Raw genomic sequence first — 11,078 nt, forward strand, 5'->3', positions numbered from 1 at the left:
TTTTTCCCACTGGCCTCTGCTGACAATGTGTTTATACATGTTAGTTGCCCATTCAAACACTATCCAGGCTCAACCCTGCCTAGCGTTAGAGATATGACAAGGTGTATTCTATAAGGTGCATATGACAAAGGTGATTTAATCATAGGCAGCGCCCTGACCAGCGACTCTACACTCGAGCATCGCCACAGGCCTCGGGCATCGTGACATTATCTCTGAAATATAGTGCTGGACAAATATACATTATATGTGCGTGTTATTGAAATAATTACGGCAGATCAAATTGCCGCGAGGCAATGTTGTTAGCTGTATTCATGTAATGCTGTAATCGAGTGATGTGATTAAAATATTCGAGGAGTACTAGAAAGCTGAAATTTGGCACAATTAAAGTTCCGAACATGCGCATAATCAGCAAAAATGGGTAGACCAACTATTTTCGATTTTGCCCTCAACATGTGGAACTGAGAGATGTATTAGCCAAGCCTGTTGAAATATTTTATGTTCTTATCGTAACATGGCATCAGGTTACGAAGTGCAATAACCACGTAGTTTTTGGCCTCCCATATTTGTGGAACAAGCATTTCGATCTTGTTTTTTTTTGTCATCTCAACCTGCAACCGCTGTCTGCAAGATACGTGTCAATGTGCCTTTAGTTTTGTTAATCCAGGGCACTGCCCACACCTTGCACACCGTGTGTAATATTTTTTCACCTGAGTACGGTTGCTTGTGTTGCGATCGAAACGTCTTGATTTTTTTTTCTATCTACGTGACTTTACCGAAAGACCCAAAGAGTATATTTGATCAAACTTCACCACGATGGTCAGTGCGGGTTTGTGATGGTGGTGGTTGTGCTGAACGACAAATAAAACTGAATTACGATGTTTTCCCTTACTTATTTTCCGGTACTTTATTTATTGTTTGGTATTTGAAGTGTGTGTGTGTGGTGTCTGAAGCCAGGAAGGAAGCGACTAAGCAACGCCACCAGACGACCGAGCATGGAATCTGAAGAGTCAACACTCGGGGTCGCCAAACATAGGTTTGGAAGCTGTGGGACCGCTTGACATCTGACGGAAGGGATCAATTAGGAATTCACCCTCCTGCAATAACCATCAAGGACAACCAACGGTGGTAGTCAGCGGACCGTGTGATCACACAGGGAGCTCAGTTTGACACACGGGGATGGGCTACGTGGTATGCCAGCACAGACACTCGCCTTTCGCGTCTGGCTCACCACTCGCACCGCTTTCGGGTGCCTCGCTTTGCCATTTGCGGGCTCCGTGCCAATGTCACGTCACCCTTTACATAACGCGCGCGTGACTCTTGAGCTTACACAACCGAGTTACGATCACAATTCGCCTGCCCTGGGAAGCCGCGCTCGTAGCTTGCCACGGAAGGTACAATTAAGACCGTCTGGCTCCGCCGTGGAAGAGTTCAAAGTGTCGACGGGGGATCTTTGGGCCTCCCTCGAGTGGGAGTGGATGGGTGAGTGGGAGTGGGTGGGTGGGGGTGGGTGAGTGGGTGAGTGAGTGGGAGTGGGTGGGTGAGTGGGAGTGGGTGGGTGAGTGGGTGAGTGGGGGTGGGTGAGTGGGAGTGGGTGGGTGGGTGAGGGTGGATGGGTGTGGGTGGGTGAGTGGCAGTGGGTGGGTGTGGGTGGGTGAGTGAGTGGGAGTGGGTGGGTGAGTGGGTGTGGGTGGGTGAGTGGGAGTGGGTGTGGGGGTGGGTCAGTGGGAGTGGGTGAGTGGGAGTGGGTGTGGGTGGGTGAGTGGGAGTGGGTGGGTGGGTGAGTGTGGGAGTGGGTGGGTGTGAGTGGGTGAGTGAGTGGGAGTGGGTGGGTGAGTGGGAGTGGGTGAGTGGGTGTGGGTGGGGGAGTGGGTGGGTGAGTGGGAGTGGGTGGGTGAGTGGGTGAGTGGGAGTGGGTGTGGGTGGGTGAGTGGGTGGGTGGGGGTGGGTGAGTGGAGGTGGGTGAGTGGGAGTGGGTGGGTCAGTGAGTGGGAGTGGGTGGGTGAGTGGGTGAGTGGGAGTGGGTGTGGGTGGGTGAGTGAGTGGGAGTGGGTGGGCCCCTTTTCGGCCAATAGTGGAGCGTGAAAGCACATTGCTTGCGGGCCGCGCCTTTGCCATTCAACTATCTCGAGGTGCATTGTGCAAGTCCGCTTTGTCCATCAACCCGAGTTGGATGCCTGGCCACGGCTAACACGGGTGGCTGAACCGGGCTTTAGAAGGGGTGGGTGGGGGGCCTTGCTTCGTTAAACCGGACTGACCGGCGCGGTGAAGTATGGTCAACGATTCCCCACGACCGACCGACAGCGTGGAGAGGCCTTCGTTTAGCACTGTACTATGCAGTATGATTCACTGAACCACGACGAATCGAACGTGGACAGGTTAAATATTTCTACTCGGTGGACTAAGCAAGGCCGAATGTTTCAGTACGGCATTGTGTTGATTGGAAAACAAAAACTCCCACGACCGACAGCATGAAGGAGGCTTTCATCCAGCAGTGGATTATTTAAGGCTGAATGTATTTCCACGACAAATCTAGTCCTTTGGTTTTTTCGGTAAAGTCACGTATAAAGATAAAATAATAAATTAAATATCATTTTATCTTTATACGTGACTTTACCGAAAAAAACAAAGAATAATTCCTGCAGTCACGAAAGCTCCAAAATTAAGACAAATCTAGTGTTCGTTGCGATCGTAAACTTCCCCGAAAGAGCCTTCGCGGTTCAGTGCCATGCCATATGAGTTCAAATTCTGTTCACGGTTGCAAGCGTGGAGCGTGTGGTCACGGAGGAGATGAGTGCGCAAATGTTACCGTATTATCCGGATTATAAGACGCACACTCCCCACTGTTCTATGCTGCACTTGCAATCTGGAGAGTACGGTAAGCGTCTATGCCACTTGAATGCAACAAATTCGAGTTTTTGCGTGGATTCTGTATTACTCTAATTGATCGTAAGATGGTAAATGGAGTGTTTATGACGGTAATCCATTGATAGATGCCTCACTGATTTTTTTTTAATAATGATCTGAACATGCTATTGAATATTGTGAAAGTGATGGCTCAGTATCTTGCAGAGAAGTTGTTGAAATATTTATAAAGTGCATTGACACATTTCATAATGGTCGCAGATGTGTAGAGGCATTGCATTTTTTCCCCTATAAATGCATCCCTATTATTTTCGTGAGGTGTATATATAAACGGACAGCCTTTATTCTTGTTTTTGGGCTGCTAAACGAATTTACTGACATCAAATTACAAGTGCACTGTGGGGAAGATTGCCACTCACGCATCGGTCTTGACAGCCACAGTCACACGCACAGGACTTACTGTCAGCATCATCATCTTCAGCCTTGTAGAACACCAGGCTTTGGAAATCCCTCTGAGCGTTTCGCATGAATGTAGAGTTGTTGGCCAGCATAATTTTTCGGGGTGAGTAAAATTCCAGCGTTCTCTGCAATTCCTTCTGGTTAATCCATGTTGGTTATACAGTCGCCAAAGCGGTGATGGGATTCATATTCTTTGGCTTTTTCGGTAAAGTCACGTAGGTAAAAAAATTAAAATTGTGTTGCCTCCGAAACGTCGTGATTTTTATTTTATTTTTATTTTACTTTTATTAATTTTAATTGTTTACCTACGTGACTTTACCGGAAAAAAAAAGAAAATGAACCCTTGCAGTCACGAAAGCTTCAAATCTAGAATCGGTGCTGGGATGTTGCCCATGGTGTAATGGTTACCACAATGGACTTGCAATGCAGAGGCCACCGGCTAAATCTCCACCCAGCAGTATCGATTAGTACACAGTCGATCGGCAGATCACATGTCGTGGGGTAAAGTGTGGCTACTTCCACTTCTTCCAAAATATATGGCCAGCATGGAAGAGGAGGCCAGATATTATCTAGTGGGGGCCCTTCTGCCAGCAGTGGCATAAATAAGCCATTGCAGGGATGTACGTTTACCTTTCACCCTTACCTACTGGTTTGCGAATGAACACATGACGAGTAGACAGATGGCTGTCGCTCGAACACATTTTCAGAGATTAACTTGGTTTCGTTGCAGAAGACATCACAAGAACATTGCACTAAAATCACAAGGTATAAATATCGATGGCCTTTTTCGTCAGCATAGTGTATCATGAATCCTGCATGAGGTCACGGGCAATTGTGACTTACTGCTTGTCGTGATGTACATTCTGCAGCCGAGGAGCTGACTGACCCTGCAGGTGGAATTGAACATTGCGGGAGCTGATGGCTGTGGCATTGGTACACGGCGCGAGCCGTGGCCTTGGTCTGGCTTTCTGCCGCCATCTCCTCGCACGGCCTGGCTTTGGCTCCCAGGGAGAAGAATCTCCAGTTGTCACTGTGATCGCCACCTGCCGAGACCCTGATGGTGCTCGTGAACTGCAGGCGCTTCAGCACCCATCTAGCTCATCTCGCAGCCGTCTGCAGATGCTCAGGCTGGACGTGACTCAAGAGGATGAGATCCGACGGGCGGCAGAGATGGTTGCCCAGCAGCACGGCCGCGTGGATTTGCTCATTAACGTGGCTGCAATGCTTCACCCAGGCGGCAGAGGAGAAACGAGCCTGCGGGACGTGACAGCTGAGGTTGGCATGGCAGGCGCAGCATGTGGTGCTTAACTGTGCTCTGACGAGGGTTGCGCTGTAGGTGAGAGAATAGTATTTCAACGTGGGGGTTTTACGTTGAAAATAGAAGGCTGGACAAGCTGCTTTAAAAGATATTGCTGAATTTGAGAGGTCATGCAGAGCAGACATTAAGTGATGTACATGTGGACAATGTGATGAATGTGACATTTCACGCCAAGTAAAACAAATGTACTTTGTAAATGAATGGAAATTCATCTTTCTTTTTGACATTAAGGGGCTGACAGCGACTCTGGCTGTGAACACATTGGGACCCCTGCTCATGGCCAAGCATTTTGCTGGGCTCCTGCAAAAAGGGGGTGGGCACTTTGGGCAGCAGATGGGCAAGGGCCACAGTGCTGTGCTTGTGAACATTTCTGCCAGAGTGGGCTCCATCGGAGACAACGGTAAGCATTGGCCTGAGACACAGAACATATGCTTCTCAATCTATCATATTTTGACATGGCATGATATTTAGCAGAGCACTTAAATGAATTAATGAACAATGTGTACATTAGTGACAGCACTTGGTAGTACTTGCCCTGGACATTAACATTATGCTGGGTTTTTTTGCGAAAGAGTGTGCATAATACCCAAATATTAAAAAAAAGTATTCATTCTCTGGAGACAACATTTTCAGCACTGTTAATTCAGATCTGATCCAACTGTTCTCCGTGACTAAATAAATACTGCCGTTCACAATAATAAAAAAATTGGGAAAGCTCCTCAATGAGAAGGAAAAAAATATGGATATAAAAAAGCAAGATCAGCTGTTATAACGAAATTCGTGGATATGTATACCAAGCAGTTACACACAAAATAAAATACCTGAATTATGGAATGACAGCTTAATAATCCATGAATTCAAACAGGGACAAAACATTTGGATTATTATAGACCCATTAACTTATCACAAAAGTTTATGAAGATGTTAGGAAATCCTTGATTGCCAACCAACCACATGAGAAAGCTGTATTAAGAAAAATCCTTTCATTTACATATACATCACAGATTAATATTGAAATAAATGAGCAAAACAGAAGTCAAGTAGGATAAGTTGGCTAAACAAAATTGTTGGAGGTACAATACTTAAAAAAATATAACTGAATAGTGGAATTATTTAAGGCAGGTCAGGGTAAACATTAAGTAAGACGACTTAGAGCAGATTGGAATACTTTTAAAAACTAAATTTGAAAATATCCAAATACCAAAGAAAACAGTTTTAATCAATGTTGTACTCTCTACTTTTATATATCTGAAGCATGACCATAAAATGGAACAAGAGATGCAAATGTATATTTAAAGCATCGGGAGGTGCATGCTAGCAATTAAACAAAGACAGAAATGCATAGATTGGAGAACATGCAAATTAAAGACATTGACTGTCAAGAAAAGTAAGTGGGCTTGGGTAGTATGTAACTTTGGAAGGGATACTGGCCGATGAGCGAGACTGGTCATAGAGTTCAAACCCAAAGCGGGAATGACAGAGTGGATACTCAACACGGAGATGGAGTGAGATCAGCCCATACAGGAGCGTAATAGATTGTGGCATCGCTCGACCTGGAGAGATGGCATTGGCGAGGAAAGGCCTTATCAGCAGCAGATAGATTATGGCTCATAATGATTCATCTATATTATTAGTCGGTTGAATCTTAAAACATTTTGGAGTACGGTTAGGTAATTTGTTTAATGGATCTTTCCAACCTATTGTGGATATTTTTTTTACCCCACTATCAAGGCCACTACTTATTTTATATACAGTATGTGCTTCAAATCTGCCACCTATTGGCTTAAAAAGGAAATGCACCATCCGTCTGCAATGCTCATACATTGTTCGTATGCAATTACCTATGGTGAATATTTTTCGCTAAATTTAAAATTATGTATTTATCAAGGAAAATCCTTGCTGAGCCTCAATATTTTTTTCAGAGGTCCAACATTTGGATCTTGAGCCAATTCATTTTGAATGATTGGAGAGAGCCTGAGCACCCAGAGAAAACATACATAGGGGATAATAATTAAAAGAACACACAGAATGTTTGAATTTAGGAGTTTCCACAAATCTATGTTCCACCAACTCTCGCCTTTAAAGCGCTAAAATGTTGGGGTGCACAAGCACGCCCACTTTCAAAACATCCACACCTTCAATTTCGATTTAAAGCTTTCGTGACTGCAGGGATTCATCTTCTTGGTTTTTTCGGTAAAGTCACGTAGAATGGAAATAATAAAATAATAAAATAAAACATTATAAAATAATTCTCACGACGTTTCGGCCACAATCTGTGCAGCACATCATTCAGACGCTGTCTCCCCGACAGACCTGGTCTTCGCCTGAGGACGGCTGCTTGCGTTGTGGCCGAAACGTTGTGAGAATTATTTTATTATGTTTTATTTTATTATTTCCATTCTACGTGACTCTTCCGAAAGAACCAAGAAGATGAATCCACACCTTAGCCATGGGTGCCACCACGGTTGCATTTTTCTGCCGTTGACCTTTGTCATTTGTTCCGTATGCAGCATTGGGTGGCTGGTACAGCTACCGTTTGTCCAAGGCTGCACTTAACATGGCCACGCGTAACCTCGGCGTGGAACTCAGCCGCGGGAAAGGACGTGTGGTCTGCATCAGCGTCCACCCGGGCACAGTTGACACGGACCTGTCCCGGGCTTACCACCGCAACGTGCCACTGAACAAGCTGTTCACGCCTGAGAAATCTGTGCAGCACATCATGAATGTAGTGAACAAACTCGCTTTTGAGCAGACAGGCAAATTCTACGCATGGGATGGCACTGAAATTCCATGGTGACAGAGAGGAAGAAGATATTGTCAGTTATTACATTCTTTGCTAAATAAATGTGGCTATGGTGCTGGTCTGTCAGCCTGCTTAATTGCTTTTCAGCTATTCTAATGAGTATATATTATTTATAATAAAGGATTATTTCGACCTTTTGTATCAGACCACCATGAATAATCTTTAGTATGTGCTGAGTACAATTCCATTTTTATTGAGCAATCAATTTGAAATTTGACATTAAGTAATAAAGAACAGTTATACAGGATTTGGTATATTTCTGTATCATGACACTGACATGGTCCTTTCACAGCATTTTATGAAAAGAAAACCACATTTCAAGTGTCTATTGATTAAAGATGTGTGTTTACTAATACATACTGATGTGACTCCCAAATGCCAGTGTTTTTGCTGAAATATGAGAACTGCATATATTAAATGTTTTTTTTTATTTCGAATGTGTATGTTTTATAGATGTTTTGTCTTGATTTTGACTCAACCCTCATTCATATTACACATATGTCCAGTTGCAATATTGACCAAATAGACAAACATTTATTATTCTATTTGATGTAGTAGTGGAAATGTTACCATAGCTTTTTTGAGCTTTACGAACATGGGCAAAAATCTGAAGTGATAAACTTCCTCTGCTTCGAAAAATACCTCTTTATTCATGCACTAGGTAATGATTAGTCATATATATATATATTATGAATTAACATGCTTTTGTAAGCACTTAGATGATTTTGTTAAGAATACACAAATGTCATTGGATGGCCCTGCATGACAACGTATGCAATTTGTTACATGTGTAGTGACCTACTCAGAGACACTAGGAGTAGGAGGCACTCTATTATAGCCTTCACAAGGTACCAGGGTAACTACACTTTCAGCCAGGACAGCTAACAGACAGACTGCCTGACGAGAAGGTGAAAACGGTGAAGAAAACTCCAGTAGCCCAACGGGATTCCACTCCAAGCAACAGCCCTGAGCCTTTGCTCGGGGTCCCCTTTTATCCTCCTAGCGTGGCCTCGCTCTGCCCTACTGGCAGGTTGCCGGGCTTCCCTCACGTGACCCCTCTATCACCTTTGCCTTACATCCCTCTTCCTGGCTTAACACGTGACCTGCTGACAGACAGGGCTGCCGCAACTGCAGATTCCCTTCTCTGCCAGCAACCATCCCTATGCTACGTAGCGACCCATTCCATGTCACTGCACATGTAAACCATGTACGTATATAGGTTAATGTCCAATGAAGACTTGGGTAAGGCCTCTGGGTCAACTACATTAAAATTCCATTAGGTGTAATTACATGGACCATTGTCTTGTATGGAAGCATTAATTGCTGTAAAAGTTGTGAGTTTGATGAATTACACCTAAATCTAATTCACCAAAGCAGCAATTTTAACTGAATTAACTTTTTGAAGCTGGAGGGATAAAGCAAAACAATTTCATCCCATAGTATGCAAATTATTTAACTTATTATTTGCTGAGGAATTTTTTTTATTTAACTGCTGATGAGCCTGTATGCCAAAACCGGTCCCGAGTCTTCTTGTACTAAACCAATGCTGCCGAAATCATGCACCCTCGGAAAGCTGTGGGGCTGATGGGTTGCGTATGAAATGCTTTAATTTTTTTATATGGAGAGACAATCAGAATTTTTTTCTGTTTATTTTGTTACTTTTTGTTTGTGTCTGTTATCAAAACAAGAACAAGTACTCTGTATATGTATGTCAAACTTTTACACCATTGGAACCTCATTTGCCAGTAAAAAATATGATAATTCTTTTTTTACCCTTCTATTTGGCAACAAAACTGACACCTTTTTTTACAAGGAGTCATGTTTGCACAGACCACAATACCTGCAGTCATAATGCAAACAAAAAACATAACTCTGATGATGTATGCACTGTCCATGAAGTTGATTGGTCCACACCCGAGACAGCTTTCCTTAGAGCCTAGTCTCACATGGTGTTGGACCAGATGTTTTTTGTTTGCATTATGATTGCAGGTATTGTGGTCTGTGCAAACATGACTCCTTGTAAAAAAAGTGTCAGTTTTGTTGCCAAAGAGAAGGGTAAAAAAACAATTATCATATGTCAAACTTCTTTCGCACCGTACGTAGCCAACCGTGCAAATCGGAGGTGCGGGGAAAAGGGCAACAAACTAAATACAAAAAGCATTTATAAAGAAATGAGTTTCCCATCTAGACTTAAAAGTGCATAGCTCCAGTGGCTTCCTAATAAAGTATACATTATACAAGATGTTTCTTCCATCAGTACAGTATAATTAGCCATGATCATTCCACTGCTGGCTGAAGGCCTTCAAAGCTGTCACATCCCTCACGGTCCCGTGATGCTGCAATCCACCCAACACGTGCACACAAACCGCTCCATCTCAATCCTCTCCGGAGCGTCCACTTCTTTGGCTGTCACCATCCCTTCTAGCAACATGTCTTGCCCAAGCCGACTTACTTTTCGTTAACCTGCGAATGTTCTTTAATCCATCCATGTGTTTCCTTTCCTGTCAGTGCAATCCCAAACACGCATTTCGCCATGCTTCTTTGACTTTTAAAATCCTTTATATTAAGTTCACTTGCTTGCTTGCTTGCGCGCTTACGACCGTACAAATCTTTCGGTCGTTTTTTAACATTTTGCACACAGACTCGTTGTGCGTGACAATTTATTTTCGTGAAAAAAAATGTCCAAAATTTTCCACATTTTAGGATTTTTTTTTCATACTTAATTTAAAATACCAATGTGATAAAAATGAAACTCTTACTCAAGAAAAACAGAAATGAATAATAAAATAAAACCGACGCCACGCATATAAAGGATTTATAGTGAAAAACTTTGTTTTTACGGGTTAATTTTTGTTCCATATTGTTCACTGTTTACCAAACAGTATACATTGCTCAAGAACACATACAAAATGTTCTGAAAATTATTTAAATGTGTTCATTGGCATGTGCATATATAATTATAAATTTTTGTACGAAACGTTTGCTCTATCGCCCTCCACAAAAGCTCCCAGCCCATGTCAACCTGGTGCAAACCCATTTATTTTCATACGCTGATGCAGTATAGGCTTGTCATTTTACGTTTTATTGGTTGGTGTGGTTAATAAACATGAAGGATATTGTTCGTTCTGCCAGGATGTAGTTGGTCATTTTTCAAAATGCAATTACTGTAGTAGTTTTTTTCCCCTTCTACGTGTTAGATGACAGTGATGGTATGGGAGTGAGTGCTACAAAATTGTAATTGAACTGCGATTGTTTCCCCTGACGAAGGTTTACCAGATGCTTGCATAAAGTACAGTGCAGGATATGCAAAGTCATATGTATTAAGAACGTTCATATTAAATGTGCAGAATTATTCCTGTTCATTATGTAGAAGTACTAAGGAAACCGCACATCCTTGTCGGTATCATGCCAGCTGCATTGGAATATTTTAAAAAGAACAATTTGTATCGATGTAAGAAAGGCTGTCCGTCACTTCTTAGATTTTTATGTATTTTTTATCACCACCCTCTAGCTCTTAGTTGCTGCTTCTCTTTACACTGCAGTTTGAACTTTTTGAACCGAATACACAAAGCAACCCAAAAATTCAGTATGGTAGGGATGTCTAGTAAATGTATATGTGATGACTATATAATACTC

General features: G+C 42.9%; 1 protein-coding gene across 2 annotated transcripts; it reads left to right on the forward strand.

The window, feature by feature from the left end:
• Nucleotides 1–999: 999 nt before the first annotated feature.
• LOC133345561 (C-signal-like) lies at nt 1,000–9,012 on the forward strand. Of its 2 annotated transcripts, none has more exons than XM_061556452.1 (4): nt 1,000–1,479; nt 4,191–4,596; nt 4,871–5,039; nt 7,150–9,012. In XM_061556452.1, exons 2-4 carry the CDS (start codon nt 4,240–4,242, stop codon nt 7,434–7,436), a joined length of 813 nt encoding a protein of 270 aa, XP_061412436.1. In that variant the 5' UTR covers nt 1,000–1,479; nt 4,191–4,239; the 3' UTR covers nt 7,437–9,012. The 2 variants fall into 2 exon arrangements, with proteins under 2 accessions (XP_061412436.1, XP_061412437.1); XM_061556453.1 differs by having other exon boundaries at nt 1,342–1,391.
• Nucleotides 9,013–11,078: the final 2,066 nt, after the last annotated feature.

The sequence above is a fragment of the Lethenteron reissneri genome, chromosome 22, assembly GCF_015708825.2.
Source record: "Lethenteron reissneri isolate LAM-NWPU_2019-01 chromosome 22, ASM1570882v1, whole genome shotgun sequence".
Classification (NCBI taxonomy): domain Eukaryota; kingdom Metazoa; phylum Chordata; class Hyperoartia; order Petromyzontiformes; family Petromyzontidae; genus Lethenteron; species Lethenteron reissneri.

Bases quoted from the DNA above. Each gene is read 5' to 3' on its own strand.
- LOC133345561 (XM_061556452.1), top strand. From the start codon at position 4,240: ATGGCTGTGGCATTGGTACACGGCGCGAGCCGTGGCCTTGGTCTGGCT. The intron at 4,597-4,870 runs GTTGGCATGGCA...TTTGACATTAAG, and splicing joins TGCGGGACGTGACAGCTGAG to GGGCTGACAGCGACTCTGGC. The intron at 5,040-7,149 runs GTAAGCATTGGC...TTCCGTATGCAG, and splicing joins GGGCTCCATCGGAGACAACG to CATTGGGTGGCTGGTACAGC.